This window comes from Rhincodon typus, chromosome 17 (genome assembly GCF_021869965.1).
Source record: "Rhincodon typus isolate 14 chromosome 17, sRhiTyp1.1, whole genome shotgun sequence".
Classification (NCBI taxonomy): Eukaryota; Metazoa; Chordata; class Chondrichthyes; order Orectolobiformes; family Rhincodontidae; genus Rhincodon; species Rhincodon typus.
In genome coordinates, this window is record NC_063348.1 from 43,195,409 (window position 1) to 43,213,578 (window position 18,170).

Here is an 18,170-nt window from a genome sequence, read left to right on the forward strand (position 1 = left end):
AAGCTTCGTACACAGATAGGATATGACCAGGAAAAGAACTTGATTCTAACCTGCATATTATATTAGATCAAATTTTTCAAGAATCCACGGAGAGTACAGAAAACTTGTGGGTAGCTAATTTAGAATTTTGGGAATTGCCTAACCTACTGTGGTGCAATGTGTCACAGTTGCCAACTCACGAGCACAGATTTCAAAGCAGGCTTTTGTACAGATTAGATCAAGCCTCCTATCAGATAGATGCTCCTCATAAAATCTTTTCTGCAGCTGTTGTAGCAGCATTCAGACAAGGAAAAGCTGAAGGGACATCTTTATCAATGTAATAAAACGGATATGACATGGCATGGTGGAAGTATGCACACTACTCAATGGCCCCCTCACTTGTCTTAAGCTGTCATTACTTGGTCACTGCACAGACTTGCCTTTGGCATTTTTTTTAACCAAACTGTAATATTACATCAAGAAGTTAGCCCTAAAATCAGACACAAACCTCATTACTTCAAACAGCAACTTATCTTGCTAGATACAACAGGAATTAGTGCTCATCCACAATGGCAACTCATACCATCTTCAACTTTTAATTTTACTTTGCTTGCTAATAAACAGACCATACTTTCTTTTGATGTTTTACAACCCAAGATTCCAATGCTGCTATGGCACTGTCTTTGTCGTCAGTGTCATTATCCTGATAATGAATATATATAATGCAAGACTACAAAAGGTAGACATAAAATTGACTCAGAAATGAACGTATTGGATTTACAAGATACAGCCAGGAAGGGGATTAAAGGCTTATTGTTTACGGACTCTCAATCACCTCCTAGCCCCAGATCTCTCTGCATCACAGCTTCCTGATCACATTATTCAGCTGCTTTCTCTCATAAATTGACAGACCCGGGAATGACAGGATTATATTATGAACAAGGTTTGAACATGTTGGCCCTTCACCCACTGAGTTAAGAAAAAGCTGAAGTAACGTGACTGAAACATACACGATCTTGAGGGGATTTTACAAGGTGGATACAATGAAGATCTTGCCTCGAATGGAAAACTGGAACAGATGATACAGTTTATGAAGAAGTGTCTTTAAAGATAAGAGTGAGGTGGGATGAGCAAAAACGAGCATGAGGATTGCTCGTAATTGGAATTTTCTTGCCAAGAAAGTAGGGAGGCCGGTCCTGGAATTTACTGAAGGCAGAATTCAAAAGATTTTAGACAAGGAAGTCGAGAATTATGAGGGCCAGATAGCTAAGTGGCATTTAGACCTCAACCAGATCAATGACGATCTTACTGAAAGATCCTTTGAGCCTGGCCACCAAACAAATCGCTTACACCTGAGCCCTACATTCCAAGTGTCTGTGGCAGTGGGAAATGCTGGTCTAGTGCTAAGGTCACCAGACTACTAATCCAGAATTCCAAACTAATGCCCTGGGAATATGGATTCAAATTATATGGTGGCAGCTTGTAGAATTTAAATTCTGTTGATAAATCTGAAATTCAAAGATTAATCTAAAGGTAACTACAAAACCATAATCCACTGTTCTAAACAACCCATCTGTCTGTACCTGTTCTGGTACATCAGTTACTCCAAACCCACTAATGCGGGAGACGTCAGCCTCTGAAATGGCAAAGTAAGCCACTCAGTTTTATCAATTGGTTACAAACAGTTTTTAAAAAAATGAAATCAATGAACACCCAACAATGACCAAACCAACAGCAATAAAATCAGTTTACTCAGGCTATACCTCTATTTTTAAGAAGCAACAGATGCTTCCATAAGGAAGAACCAGGAATTATAGCAACTTAGTACCTAAGGTTCATGTCTCTTTCAGGTTGTACCAGCTTGTAGAATTCATCCAACATTCCCAGTTCTTCTTCAGTAAGCACAGGAGACCCATTCCAACCTTGCTTTAAGTCAGTGCATGTATCATCATCACCTAATTTGTCCAAAACATACTGTAGCTCAAGAACAGTTTTTAATCGCTTCTGTTCTGCTTCCTCTCGCATTAGTTGTTCCCGTCGAGCTGCTTTCTTCAGGGATTTCTGGATCTGCAAAGATAACAGCAAATTAATTTGGTCAGTTTGCAAAATTCAAGCTTAAATATGCATGGCAACAAACCTACTCAGAAATAAATACTGGGGCAAAGTGATGAACAGCTTTCTTTAGGTTATTGACATACATTAATTCCTTGCCGAATATGGCTGTTTCACTCCTGAAATATGCAATTTGAAGTAAAATGTCAAGCAAATCAGATTTTCTCATAGCAACCAGTGGAAAAGCTTGAGTCAAGTTCCAGAGAATGTCTTTCGTGAAAAAGAATGCACTAAAACACTAATTTTTTTATAGATTGGTATGGAGGAAATCAAGGGCAAAACATCACTGAACTTCTGGCATCATCTTCCAATTTTGGAAACAAGGATGGTGCTGAAAGACTGGAAAATTGCAAGTGTTACATCTCTGCTCAAAGGACAAGGTAAAATCAATAACTCCTGGCTGATTATTTTGACCTCAGTGCTGGCAAAGAAATATTTCAGAAACATTCACATAGGATAATTCTAAGAGTCAATTAGACAAGCTTGGATTCAAGAATGCCTGCACTGAATTAAGGCAAAATTGTGTTTTACAACAATACTCTTGTGAAAATCTGGTTGAAATTAATCTAACTGGTTTGATGTTCAGGCCACTTCCAAAAGGCATTTGAAAAAGTGCCACACTAAAGGTCTGTCAATAAAGCTGAAGTCCATGGAATAAAATGAACAGTCTCAACAAGGATGTGAGTTGGCATCCATGTGACACAGAACTTGGAAACATTGTGAACTCAGAGGTGGTCTTCAAGAAGGCACAGACAGGTCGGCAGAATGGGCAGAGAAACAGCATGTGAAATTTAATGCAGAGATGCATTAAGAGATTCTTTTTTTTTCTTTATTCATTCACGGGATGTGGGCGTCGCTGGCCAGGCAGTGTCGATTGCCCATATCTAATTGCCCAAAAGGCAGTTAAGAGTCAACCACATTGCTGTGGGTCTGGAGTCACATGTAGGCCAGATCAGGTAAGGGTGGCAGTTTCCTTCCCTAAAGGACATTAGTGAACCAGATGGGTTTTTCCGACAATCGACAGTGGATTCATGGTCATCATTAGATTCTGAATTCCAGATATTTATTGAATTCAAATTCCACCATCTACCATGGCAGGATTTGAACCCGTGTCCCCAGAATATTATCTGGGTCTCTGCATTAACAGTCCAGCGATAATACCACTAGGCCATCACCTCCCCACCTCTTTGATTAGAATACATACAATATGCAAGGGTGCACAGACACAGATTATTGAAAAGATGTTGGGTAGATTTAGAAGGTATACGAAATCCTCCATTTTAAAAAGCAGCATTCAGTATAAAAGCAAGGAAGCTATACTGGACATATACAACTTCGCTGGCTCAGCAATACCTTGTGCAGTAGGAAATCCGCCCTCCTTCCCTGATCTGAAAATGTGACTGGCTCTCAACTGCCTTCTGTAATAGCTCAGCAGGCTACAAATTTGTGGCAGTTCAGGATGAGCAGCAAGTGCTGACCTTGCCAGTGATGCTCACTGACCAAAGGATATACAACAAGTCAACAAAAGAGTGAAACAAGGAACGAGCATATCTGCAGCAAGGGTCTAAGAAAATAATGCATCAATCTAGTATCATTCATGACTATGTATGGATAGACAGTTGGTGACACTCAACTTCAATAGATAACAGCAGTTATTATCCTAGTAACTGGCTCCCCACCCTAACCATCTCCTGCATACTTACATCTTGTCCTAATGAAATGAAGCTCCTCTGCAATTCACGAGCAAACTCCAGGTTATTTGCAACTTCCTGCAACTTTCCAACAGCTTCCTACAAGAAAATTAGTAAGTACTTTACTCATCTTTGACACCCATCAACAAAACTGATCATATCACACAAGGTTTTCTTACAATAATTTTAGGAATCGGTTTGGTCTACATTGGTGAATCCAACAAGTGAGAAACCGTCAAACTGACATATTCCCAGCAGAATTAACTAAGAATAGTTGAAACGCATGGTGTAATTCATGCGGCTAAAATTTCAAATGCCCACGTAGAACATAAAAATAAATACAGATGAGCTTTTCTGGTAAATGGTTAAATATAAACAACACTTTTGTTTAAAAAAATCGACTACCTCGAGTCTTTGGATTTATCAGTCAGGAAGCAGCATCTCAAAATCAAAAAAGAACTCTGCAATGTCAGTTCTGTAAACACTTAACATGCATTTTTCAAACTTGTTAAATCTTCCACAAAAGATAATTGTGGAATACATGCTGCCTTGATGCAATCAGTAGAAGATACTTGGTAAATGCGACTCATCAAAATTTTCTTTATAAAGCTTACAAGTTTATCAACATGGAAGATACTAGTTTCATGACTACATTCCTTCAAGAAACCAGTTTTAAAAATCTCTATCCAACTTTAATCTTTTCCCCCCCACAATAAAACAAAATACAACACTGTTAGTATATTTACGACATTAAAGTTCTGAGAGGCAGTTCTCAAGAAGTCATACAGACTTGAAATGCTAAATGTTTCTCACTGTGATGCTACCAGATCTTCTACATTCTTCCAACATTCTGTTTGTCTCTACTACATTTACACGTGGGGTGGCAAAGAAAATAATCTACCCCAAGGCATCAAAATAAATTTTCTTTTGTTTCATATCTTCACATACTTTTTTCCCCTCCTTGGAGAACAGCGGCAGTATTGAAAGGATAAGAACACTACTTATCAACTACCAAGTGCAAATAACTAGTACGTTAGTCAAAAGCATGGGACTGATTGCTCAAGTGAACAACAGCGAGATTCAGTCACCCTGACTGAACCAAATGAATTATTAGAAAACAATACATATTAATTTAATTTTACAACCATTTTACTCCCAGAACACACAAGTGACAAGGCAAAAGTCAGTAATGTGGTGAGATCATCCGTTTGCCTATATAAATGTGGATCCAACAATAGTGAACATAATGAAATAAAACTTGCTGCATCTGATCGACACCCCAACCACCACATCAAACATTCATTCCCTTTACAACTGATTGAGTTTGCACATTAACAAGACCACCGGTTCCTTCAGTGTACAATCATATTAAATTAGAAGCAGTAGGTCACAAGGCCCCTCGAACATTCACCATTTTGCAATAAGACATGATGATCTGGATACCCCACTTTCCCATCTTCCTCTGAAAATAGGTCACCCTCTCACTCCTCAAGAGCAACTTTGCCTGAACGTTCAAAGTTTCAGCTTTAACCTTTTTAGGATGAGGATTTAAAAGCCTCACCACCAAGTAAAAATGTTCTCACCTGTCTGAAATGGAGAAGGCTTTATTTTTCAAGTAATACCTGGTTTTATTGTTATTCCTTGCTGTGGTCACGCACTGGCAATCAAGCCCCGCTACTCCCTCACAAAAGTTAAGATTTAATGATTATGCAGAATTCCACAATTTTCCTGTCTTTTAGATCAAACTCAGAACATGTGGACCAAGTCTCTCCACTTAACAAGAACTACTATTCATTATAAATAAATGACTTGAACTACAAATAAACAATTACGAACCTTCACTATACAACTCTACTAGTTAAAACGAACGCCTTATTGACATCCCCCACCCCACCAGACTCTCTCTCAGAGCTATAGACAAGAAAAAACAACCACTGAGATGGCCCGTGCTGCTCCTTGATTCTCTATTTCTCCAGGTACTGTCACTTGTTTGGAGAAGGTACTGGGTGGTTCGTTCAAATTTATGAAGTCTCTAGCTTACTGGTTAACAGTCACAGCTGTCAGCAATTGCTGACAGAAAAATAAACTAGCTCTCTAGAGGCTTACTGTAGAAGGAGAAGATAGACAGGTAATGCCCTTGTGGAGATCTAATAGCTTTGACCAGACATCCACACCACCAAGGTGTTCAGCGACACAAGAACCAGATAGTTGCTGGTAGGAAAAAAAAAATCCTTCATCGTCGATAACTGGTCACTCGTCCCAAGACCAGCTGCTGGTTGTCTGCCAAAGCTTCATTCGTACACTGCCGGCTAACTCCGATTCATCCGTCGCTTGACTTTCACTAGTACTTTAACAAGTAGCTGAGTAAACAGCACTGCCAATGAGTGACTGCTAACTTCCTATTAAAAAGATCAGTGATCCTCCACTTTTCAAAACCATACATTGCCTATTTCAGAACACAAACGGGGCAGCACGCTGGCTCAGTGGTTAGCACTGCAGCCTCACAGCACAGGTCTAAAAGACAGGTAAACTGTGGAATTCTGCATAATTATTAAATCTTAAATTTTGTGAGGGAGTAACGGGGCTTCATTGCCAGTGCATAACCCGGGTTCGATTCCACCCTCGGTGACTGTCTGTGTGGAGTTTACACATTCTCCTTGTGTCTGCTTGGGTTTCCTCCGGGTGCTCTGGTTTCCTCCCACAGTCCAAAAGGTGCACAGGCTAGATGGATTGGCCATGCTAAATTGCCCATACTGTTCAGGGATATGTAAATTAGGTGGGTTATGGGGGATGGGTCTGGATGGGGTGCTGAGGGTCGGCGCGGACTTGTGGAAACAGGCCCTTCGGCCCAACATCGTAGGGTTTCTATGATGATGAATCAGAAAAACAGAAAAAAAAACCATCTTTACTCGAAAATCTCCCAAAATGGGAAACCTCCTTTCCACAGACACCATCAAGAATCTTACATGTTTCAATCAAGTCATACCTTGCTCTTGTAAACTCCACAGAAGACCACCTTAGCTATTCTAACACTTCCTCCTACGACCTGTGCATTCCAGGTTTTAGACTGATCAGCTTTCTCTGAACTGCTTTCAAAGTATGTATATCCTTCCTTCAATAAGGTGATCAATACAGCAATGCACATAACACTCTAAGTACGGTCTGTAGAAATAACCATGATCTCTCTACTTTTGTACTCAAACCACTTGTAACAAAACAGTAACATTCTATTAGCTTTCCTAATTCCTTGCTGGGCTTATAAACTAATGTTTACTGATTCATGCACGACACCCAAATCCTGAGATCACAGGTCCACTTGATTCTGAGATAAGGGCCCAGGTTCTAAATTAAGGAAACTACAATGGTATTAGGTATAGGCCAATTATGATCAACTGCAGAATGTAACAGAAAGGGTTGACTGTGGATAGGCTATGCCAAATATTTAAAGAGTGCATGGAGGAACTACAACAATTGTTTATTCCTGCCTGGCACAGAAGTAAAATGGGAAAGGTGGCCCAACCATGTCTAGCAAGGAAAATCAGGGGTAGGATTAGATCCAAGGAAGGGACAAATTGATCACAAAACACGAGGATTGGGAGCAGTTTAGTTTCGGCACAAGAGGATGATGGCTTTGATTAAGAAGGGGGAAAGAAAGTATTAGGATCAGCCTGCAGGAAACACAGGTGATAGTAAAAGTTTCTTTTGATCAGTGAAGAGAAAAAGTGCAGACAAATGTAGGTTCCTGACAGTCAGAAACAAGGGTAGTTATAATGGGGAACAAAGAGATACAGACAAGTAAACACTAATTTTGGTTGTCTTGGCAAAGGAGGTCACAAATAACATCTCAAAAGGGCTGAAAACCACAGGGTCTCATTAGAGGGATGAATTGAAGAAAATCAGTATTAGGAGGGAAACGGTGTTGGGGAAATTAATGGGATTAAAGGCTGATAAATCCCCAAGACCAATAATCAACACCACAGAATACTTCATGAAGCAACCCTAGAAATAGCAGGATGCAGTAGTGGTCATCTTTCAAGATTCTAGAAGCTGTGGAACAGCTCCAATGAATTGGAGCATAGGAAGGTAATTTAATCTCAGGATTTAAAATAAGAGACAGAGAGAGAGAAAAAAAAACAGAATTTTACACTGGTTAACCTAACATCAGGTGTGGGAAAAATGCTGCAGTCCATTATAAAAGATTTAATAGCAGAGCACTTGGCAAATAGTGACAGGACTGGACAAAGTGAACATAGATCTATGAAAAGCGAAGTCATGCTTGATGAATCTTCCAGACTTTTTGAAGGACAATTAATAGGATCGATACAGGGAAGCCAGTATATGTAGTTTACTTCAACTTTCAGAAGGCTTTCAATAAAAGGTTCACACAAGACATTGGCATGTAAAATTAAAGTACAAGCAATTAGAGGCGGTGTAGTGATACGGATAGAGAATTGATTCACAGACACGAGACAAAGGGTAGGAATAAACAGGTCTTTTTCAAGTGGCATCAGTGATTAGTGGGATAGCACAGGGACTAGTCTTGGACCCCAGCTATTCACAGTAAATATTTAATGATTTATACAAAGGTAACTAAATGTAATATTTCCAAGTTTGCAGATGACACAAAGCTGGGTGAGAGAGAAAGCTATAAGGAGCACCAAAAAAATGCTTCACACTAATTCGTACAAGTTTTGATTAAGGGCAGATGCATTGCAGATGAAGTACCGTGTGGATGAATGTGAAGATATCCATATTGACAACTAAAACAGATAGGCAGATTATATCAACTGCGACAAGGAGGTACAATGAGACCTGGGTGCTCCAGTTGCTAAAACTAAGCACTCAGATGCAGCAGGGGGTGAAGTAGTAAATGGTATATCAGCTTTCATAGCAAAATGATTTGAGCACAGGACTAGAAGTGTCTTGCTGCAATTATATATGGCCAGGCAAAGACCACAAAGAGAGTACTGTGTGCACTTCTGGTTTCCTTATCTCACAAAGGGTGGTCTGGAATGGGAGTGCAACAAAGGTTCAACAAAATGATTACTGGGATGACAGAAGTGACGTATGAAGAAACATTGATTAGTTAGGGTTATATTCACTGGACTTGACAACACTGGGGCGATGGTGAAGGTAGGGCTCGTTGAAACATGTAAAATTCTAACAGGACGAGACAGGGTAAATGCAGAAAGGCTGCTCCTAACGATCTGTGAGTTTACAAACAGTAGTCACAGACTAATAACAATACGGATAGACCATTTAGGACCGAGATGAGGAGAAATTTCTTCGTGCGAAGAGTGGCAAGCCTGTGGAATTCTACGTCAAAGAAAGCAGTTGAGGAGTTAGACTTAATTCTTGGAGCTAAAGGGATCGAAGGATATGGGGATAAAGCAGGAACACAGTAGTGAGATGGTTGATCACACTGAATGGCGAAACAGGCTCAAATGGCCGATTTCTGTTCCTATTTTTGATGTTTCAAGCCCTCTGCCTTTCAGTACTCTGCAATCTCTCCCTGTTTCAATCATATTTCTTTTTTATTTGTCCTGCCAAAATGAATTTCGCATGTTCCTGCATAATCGTCAATTGCCAGATCATTGCCCACTGACTCCATTTATCTGTTTGTAGCTTTCTGATGTCCTCTTCATAGCTTACTTTTTGATCTATCTTTGCATCAACATTAAATTTAGCAACCGCCATTCCTCAAACCATTCACTCATGTCATTTTTTTTTTTATATTGTAGGAAGTTGAGGCTCCAGCACTTATCCCCATGGCAGTATCTTCCAAACTGGTAACATCAACGACTAAGAGCAGACATCATCACTGCAAGCTCCCCTTCCAATTCACATGCCATCTTCAATTAGAATTGCATTTCTGATCCTCAATTTTACAATAGGGTGAGGGGGGATCCATTACTTCAAGCACAATTGTATGAGTATTTGACTGGTACATACACAATGATCTATCCAATAAAAAGCCTCCATCTCAGGCAAGAGGGCGTGCAGTTCCCATGACTGATTTTTTTTTTAAACGTTAAAAATCCAGAAATCACTTACCAACTGGTCTTGGTTAAGGACTTCACCTCTGTCAAGCCTTTCTTGGTAGTCATCCAACTTACCCTTTAATAAAAGAAATTTCAGATTAAAAATTGTTGAAAATAACAGGTAGCAAATGCACAGAATTTTCAAACTCCAAAATCTAACGACAAGACAACACAAGACTCAAAATCATCCCCTCAGCGCTTATAGTCCCTTTCCATTTTACCTCCCATGCTTCTTGGTTTCAAAGATGCAAAGTACAGATTCCACATAACTTGCCTATACATATCATTTCCATTGGGTTTTATGCTCAAACTTGACCATGGCAAAATACAACTACATTAATATTATCCACAAACACAGCACGGTACCACATTTATAAAAACCAAAGAATGAAAAAGTCAAAAATGGAAACCACTCCAGCAACTGTGGAAAATAAGTGACACCATCTGCTCTGTATAATTGCAATGCTTTCATTCATCCGCTGCAAAAACTTTTAATAGTTAACACGTTACTTTTTTCAAACTTAACCAAATGCTCTGTATTATCTGTGTATCTGAAATGACGCAAATGTTTTCGGATTAACAATTACCACAAATACATCAGTTTATATCATATTATGCCCTATTTCAATTAAACTAATTACCCACAGTGTCTTGGAATCTTTACATTGCACATTTCGTACAAGGTGGGGAAGAAAAGCCTACAAACAAATCTGAAATGAAATACAAAACATGTGGAACAAGATAAGGTGAAAGAAACATAACTGTCCTTTGGCTGATGAGACATACTCCATTTAGTACATTTAAGCAGATTCGACATTTCTTCCTCACGTATGGTTTAGACTTAAAAACTTGTGGTGATCAAATCTTTATACCAAGACAAGTCCACACTTTTAACAGTACATACAAGTACATACTTCAAATTAAAATGAAACTGCCTAACTCCATTACATTATGCTGGTAATTCTCATGCTGAATTTCTTGTCCTGGTGAAAGCATTATCACCCACCCCCGAGTGGAATGCAGCCTGGACACGCAATGAAGCTCCATTGTAGACCCATCTGAAATTACATCCACCACGGGCAATGATCCTCCACTCATTACCAGTTTCATGTACAGCATATTTATTTGGTGAAAGCAAACATATGATAAAAGCTAAGCAACAGCAGTTTCTTTAGAAGCATTGAGGCCATGCTCAGAAGGTACCTTCACTACACCCCCAGAAGCAAAAGCTGCTGCAAAAATAAAAGATTTCCATAAATCGCACTTGCCTCAGGTCTGCAATCAAAACAAGAAAATCACACTAGCATTTAGCAATGTATGGTCATAATTCTTCCAAGTGCTCCCCAAACTTTCTAATAATGCAAATTTTGTACGCAGCACAAAATATTGTATTAGCCTTCAAAGAATGATAGAAATCTCCCAGAATTAGTGACCAAAGGATAGGAAGAATAAAGCATTGAAGAAAATTAATATAAGGAGGATGGTTGGGTTGGAGAAATTTATGGGATTGAAGGGTGATCAGTCCCCAACATTCAAAGTGTTGGAGAAAATGACTACTGAAATACAGGATGCATAGACGGTCACCTTTCAAAATTCTATAACTCTGGAGCACCCCTGCATATTAGAAAGTTGCAAATGTCACACCTCTACTTAAGAGGTGAAGGAGAATGAAAGCAGGGAATTTATACGTGGGCTGGGGTGGTGTTGCTAGAATCTGTAATTAGGAACATAACAAGTGGACACTGTAATTGATGGGGCATAGTCAGCATGGGCTTGTGAACAAGAAATCATTTTCGATGAACCTGTTTAAAGTTCTGAGAGGATATCTCTGGGGACTTTGGTGGGCATAGTATTCTTGAATTTTCACAAGGTTTTGGATGAAGTCCCCAAAAGGAAGTTGGCAAGCAAAAATTAAAGCTCATGAACTGGACAGCAGAAGATCAGTCATTAACCATCTTAAAGAAGAGAGTGACAGATTTCTCAAAGCCAATAACAGATAAGGGGCTAGTGTGAGGTGTAAAAATGCTTTAAAGCAAATGCTCACCCACGATTGCACTGAATGGCAGACGAGGCTCGATGGGCTGAATTGCCTACTCCTGCTTGTGTTCTGAATACAGTAAGCCTTATATAGGCATCTCATGGATACAGGCAGCTAAATTAAAACTAACTGATATTCTGCTCAAAGTTTGGTAACAATTGCTGACAAGAATCAAGACTGGATTGTACAGCAAGGCAGCATCATTGCTGAGCAAACTCAGGCAGCAGGCCTGCATGAGAAGGGCACTGGTGGCTGAAGATACAAACTAGCAGCAGAGAACAACTTCAACCTTTTTCTCTACCTGTCAGAGCCAAAGTGTGACAGAAGAAAACAGCTAAGTGACCTGTCGGTATTTCTTCCACAGCTTACTGGATTGACCAAGTGGCTTAAATCAAATGACATTATTACAGTTGAAGAATACAGTTACGAAATTCACTTAAAATATTTAGCAGCACAATTAGTTAAAACAAGATAGAAATGGCTGGACAGGCATTAGGTTGCAGTTAAAGTATTTGGTTCGTGGTCATGGTTTGGAGTATGTGAATGTAAGTGAGGCAGCCAAAATGATGGTTCAATCGTGACAAAGATTTTGCTCCCAGTGTGGTCGAGGGCACATTGCTTGCTGGCTGCTGGAGCTTAAAACTCGAGTCACCTGCTGCTACGGTGGAGTCTTAGACAGACAGGCTTCCTCTTTCCAAACAAAAAAGGCAGATTGTTTCTTTTAGTTTTCTTTCTATTGGATTGGAAAGTGAAGGGTGTTTTGAGTAAAGCTCAGTTGCAGACAAATCAAATCATATCTTGAACACAATATCTTACCACTTGGGCCATAACATTACAGATAAGGCTGCAGTGTGACCAGAACTGGAAATTCAACATATAACAAAAAACCATAAAGAAGTGGGGTAACTTTGTGAAGGAAGGAAAGTTTCAGTGCAATGCTGAGTAGGAATAGAGGTGCAATTTTTTGTTTCCTCTTGTGGGAGAGTCTAGGACCAGAGGGCATAATCTCCCAATAAGGAGTCATCCAGTTAAGACAGAGATGAGGAAGACACTTTTATCCCCTCTAACAGGGTGGTGAACCTGCTGTAAAGAATTCCACAGAGGGGTGTCTCGACTGGAACATTAAGTATACGCAAGGCTGCAATAGGTTTCTAAATCAGTCAGAGGGATAAATCAGGGAAGTGGAGTCAAGGAATATCAATTCTGTTACCATCTCACTGAATGGCAAAGCAAACTCAATAGGCCAAATAGCCTACTTCTGTTCCTATGTTTTGTGGTCGAATTTATGGTTATGATGTGGAATCAGTTTGGGTGAAAACAAGGGTAAGCAACACAAGAAAGTCACAGTAGAAGCAGTCTTCCTGCCCCCTCACTATAAAACAGCAATCAGTAAATAATGGAGGCAAGCAAAAATAAACAAGGAAAATTGTCATGGTGATTTTAATCTGCATATTGACAGGACAAATCAGACGTACAAAGATAACAGTGAAGATGAAGTTGTAGACTGCTTCAAGGATTGTTTCTTAGAGCGTTAAGTTGCAGAACCTACCCGAGAACAGGCTACTTTAGATCTGGCAATGTGTAATATGTAATGTGTAAGGGGGTAGGATTAATAACAGGTCTTATAGTTAAGGATCCTCGCAAAGGAGCAATCATAACATGGCAAAATTTCAAATTCTGTTCAAGAGAGGGCAACTCAGCTCTCAAACAGGTATCTATCAGTGAAATGAATTAAAGAGGTTTGAAGACTGCCTGAAGTGGCTGGGACAAATAGATCAAGGCAAAAGTCAGTACATATGCAGTTGTGGACACTTGACCAGCCATTTCAAAACATTCCGCCAAAAAGTCTCCAATGAGAAGGATGAGCCAGCAGTGGTTGGCCAAAGGTGAGCATGAAGACCAGCCAATCAAAAAGGCAGCATACAAAGTGGCAAAAAGCCAGTGGCAGGCCAGACGATTGGGAATTTTTTGTTTGTCTTCTGCAGAGAGAAATAATGTAAGCAGGAATGCTGGTGAAAGTCTTAAATTCTCTTCCCCCAAGAGTTGTGGAGGCTATTTCATATTTCAAAGAACAGACAGATTTTAAAAATATCAGGGCGTTGAGGGCTGTGATGGATTGACACGGAAGACTTAAGGCCTGAAGAGACCAGCCATGACCTTCTGGAATGATACGGCAAGCTCAAGGGATTGAATGACCTACTCCCACACCTATTTTTGATCTTCTTTTGTCAGCACAAAAGGTAATTCACACCATTTAGAATGAGCACAAAAATTTACAGTCTGTTGATCTTCAGTGCTTAAGAAAATAAGCATTAAGCTACAGTAACAGTAAAATTTGTTTCTAATGAAGATCAACACTATGTTTTAATTATGGATAGTATTCTCTGAACATAGCTCACGCGTAACAATGAGACTTGCCAAACAATTTCAGCTCAAATCCAATGAAGCTGCGAATCAAAGTTATGGGAAAAGCCAGGGTCAAAGCTAGGTTGAAGGAGATGTGGCACTGTGACATCCACAGCATGGATTTGAATAAGCTAGGAAAAGATAACAATCACTTTTCTGAGCAAGTGAAAAATAAAACTGCCAAGTTGATCCATTGGAAACCAAACATGTGCTGCATCTTATTAGTCAAGTTCTGGGACTATACAATATGCAAAAAAAAAACTCACGCTCTTGATCCTTCCAAGTTCCAAAGCAGTACATCTCGTGCTGAAGATAGTAACTCTCAAACAGCAAACTCAAAGTGCGATCACTAAATCAGCACTCTCAATTAGAAAGTCTCCTCTTTTTGTAAAATGCAAGAGAAAACAAAGACAAGTCACAAAAAGTTTTACAGAAGTATCCTTTTACACATATCCATGAAAATTATTAGCAGTCTTCATCCAAGAGGTCCTGACAGCAGATGAAACAGACAAGAGATAAAACTTGAAACAAGAAGTGCCACTACCTGCTGCTATGGGAAAATGACTTGCAATTCAATACCAGAAAAGGGTTTGGAGTATAAAAAGTAGAGCAACTGCACAGAACATTTGCAAAGCCCCACACAGTAATCTGAGCACACCTGGTCTCCTGATGTAAGGAAATCTGTTCTAACAATCCATCTGACTCATTAACACCCCTTAGGAAAGCAATCTGCCTTTTTTAATTGGAGACAGTAAGGACGGCAGATGCTGGAAGCTAGAGTCAATAAATGTGGAGCTGGAAAAGCAGAGCAGACCTGACAAAGGATTTCGGCCCAAAATGCTGTCTTTGCTGCTCCTTGGATGCTGTCCTACCTGCTGTGCTTTTCCAGCTCCACATTTATTGACTCTGCCTTCTTTACTGGTTTGGTCTGCATGTGGCTTCCGACTCTAAGCAACGTGATTGACTCTTAACTGCCCTCAAAAGACCTTTCAAGACATTCACTTCAAGGGCAATTAGGGATGAGGTACAATTGTTGACTTCGCAAGCAACAACTGCATTCCATGAGAAAAGTAATGAAGTATACAAAAAAATTGAATTAGTGTTTCAACTCATTACGTAACCTAGAAGGATTTAACAGAAAAAAGCTTGACAGAAACAGAAGTGCTCAGTGCCTTGACGAAGACAGATGATTCACAATTCACTTACTATACATTGGTTAATCCTGGTTTCAATTTATTGCCTATGCTTTTCTTTTAATCTGGGTGGTCAGGAGTCAGGAGCAAAGTGCACAGTTCAGTGACTTCTAAGTCCAGTATTCATTCAGTGTTGTTTGAACAATTTATTAAGTCTTGCCTCAATTTTGATTTGCTCAGCTGGCAATGAAACAACCATAAACATGAGCCAAAATTTGTCACATAAGTAACTAGACTAATTGTGCTCACTGTTACTCACAGTGATACTAACTTAAGTGAGCAACAGATGCACACTTGAATACAAATACCCAAAGGCTGCTGTCTGAGTTGCACTACTCCACTGCTGCCATCCCAAAGTCAGCAATGTGATGTCCATCTCAATACTGATATGCATTGAATGTCATGGTGATTCTACATTTGTTGAGTAAATCCAAACTGAACCTCCTACAGACATGGACAGGTAATTATTTAAGTACACTTTTAATGTGATTTATGACACAACTGCTCTGGTACTGAAAATGAATTACAAGTGTGGAACCTCATTCCTTCAGGAATTGTTGTCTAATCCCATGCTTGTTCACCAACAGTGGCAGTCTGTGGGGTTTTGGGTTGCACTGCAGTTTTGCAAACTGTCCCATCAGTGTGACTGACACGTAAACAGTGCTATCAGTATGCTGACTGGCTCACTTATGACCAGTAACCAATATCAGTTTCTTTGAAGCTTTTCCAGTTCAACCACAACCGAGATTAATTGACTCAAACCAGATGATTTTGCAACGTTTCAATCCATGTTAACCGAAGACAGAGACCTTTCTCTTGCTGCTGACTTACCAGCATACACCAAGAGTACTTGTTGAAAAGAAACAAAAGAACATATCCATTAAAATACTGTTGGTAGCATTGTTTCCACTGCTTTACATTCATTCTTCATTATCTGCTGACTCACAGCCTGAAGATCCACGTGTTCAGGTCGTCAGCACCAGACCTAACTTTTTTTCTTCTCACTGGCCCACATGCTACATACAAGAGTTGCAGTGGAATGGTACCCGTATCTTTTGTAAGCTGCAGGATGTCCATACCCCCATTCCCCATGGATAATAAGGATTTGGTGAGGTGAGCATACCGGTATTCATATAACTTGTAAAGCAACAGAATTTCAGACACCTACAGAAGAATACTCTTAAAAGTTACTAAAGTAAACATAAGTACACTAAAGCAAACAGTTCAAAAAAGATGTGAGGACTGAATCAAATCATTTACAAAAGTGTTGGCACTGACATTAACCTTACTGCATTTCCCTCAATATATTTTTAAATTTAGTTCAATTTGCTGTGCTTCTGAAACAGTTGCAGCAAACCTGGAATTGCTGATTTTAGACAGCTCACAATCATCGGCATTAATGGACTCAACATTCCTTCTGCAGCACCAATGGGCTTCAAACTCATGACTTGAGTGAATTGGTAAATTTCAACGAACATCACAATTAACCCTCCAACTCCATTCTGACCATATCATGCAACAAAGCCAAAGAGGAGCGAACAAAAGATAATCAGGTTCAGACATTGCCATATTGGACTTGAAATGGTCGCTAATGCTCTCTCCACAGGCGCTACCAGACCTGCTGAATTCCTCCAGCACTTACGTTTTTATTTCAGATTGCCAACATCCACCATTCCGTGCATTTATTTCAGCTAATTCATTCTTTGGACATGCAATTTTAAAAAGATAAACAGATAAAAGTAGCAGATAAAATAGGGCAGTTGCACTTCTAATGTTGTGCAAAGTGCTTTCTGATTAGTCCTAGGTAGTCAGCATACTCTGTACATTAAATACTGTCATTGTGATCGACTTTAGTGACGATGGAAAGTTACCTGCATGGACAGTTGCATAATTTAAACGCGGATGGTATAAATAACTGGCCTTAATTGATTATGTACTTCAGAATGCTTAATCTTTCAAGACAAACAGAAAATATATAATTATGAAATATACTGGTGCCTCACCATAGTGCTTTGCTGCATGGCTGTGGGTAGAGTTGAGGTGGGGCAGTTGGGGTTAGGGTAAGTGAGAAAATTAAAACATGAAAAAGAGAGGCCGAACAAAATAATGCATCTTTTCTCTTCTTGGATGGAATATTAATGTCACTAGCAAGACCAGCACTTATTATCCATGAACTAAGTGGCTCACTCAGGTGGTTTCGTAGGGCTGTTTATGGTCTGGAGTACTTACAATCTACCGTCTTTACTTTCATATTTTGAGGTTATTAATGAACCAATTTTGTTTTAAAAACAATACATGATAGCTTCATGATCACCAACAAATGTGTAATTATATTGGCAGGTCAAAAATTACAAAAACTTCAAACAAGTGCTTTAAATACAATTTAAAAATCTTGAATTGATATTCCACCAGCTACCATGGTGAAATTTGAATTCACATGCCCTGGCCATTAGATTCCTAGCCCACTGACATGACCACAACACTGCCGTTTCTCCTCAAATATATAAGACTTCCACCTCAACATAATTGTTTGTTCTGTACATGTCCAGTTCTTCCCACAGAAATTCAAAGGCTCCATTCCAACTGCAAAGTGACTCGTGGAGAAAATATTTTCTCTGACTGACATATTTTAACTCATTAAGTAACTGTCCTATTCAAAATCAGAACTACATTTGTCAAATGGTACCTTAAAAACAAAAGTTTGTACTGA

At 39.5% G+C, this 18,170-nt stretch overlaps 1 protein-coding gene across 1 annotated transcript in view; it reads right to left on the bottom strand.

Annotated features, from left to right (window-relative positions):
- Window positions 1–18,170, bottom strand: part of caprin1b (cell cycle associated protein 1b) — a 102,871-nt gene that overhangs the window by 81,346 nt on the left and 3,355 nt on the right. The window contains exons 2-4 of the mRNA XM_048606923.1: window positions 9,837–9,899; window positions 3,795–3,881; window positions 1,808–2,046 (exon numbers count right to left, since the gene is read on the bottom strand). Coding sequence (XP_048462880.1) covers window positions 1,808–2,046; window positions 3,795–3,881; window positions 9,837–9,899 — 389 coding nt within the window. The remainder of the gene's footprint in view (window positions 1–1,807; window positions 2,047–3,794; window positions 3,882–9,836; window positions 9,900–18,170) is intronic.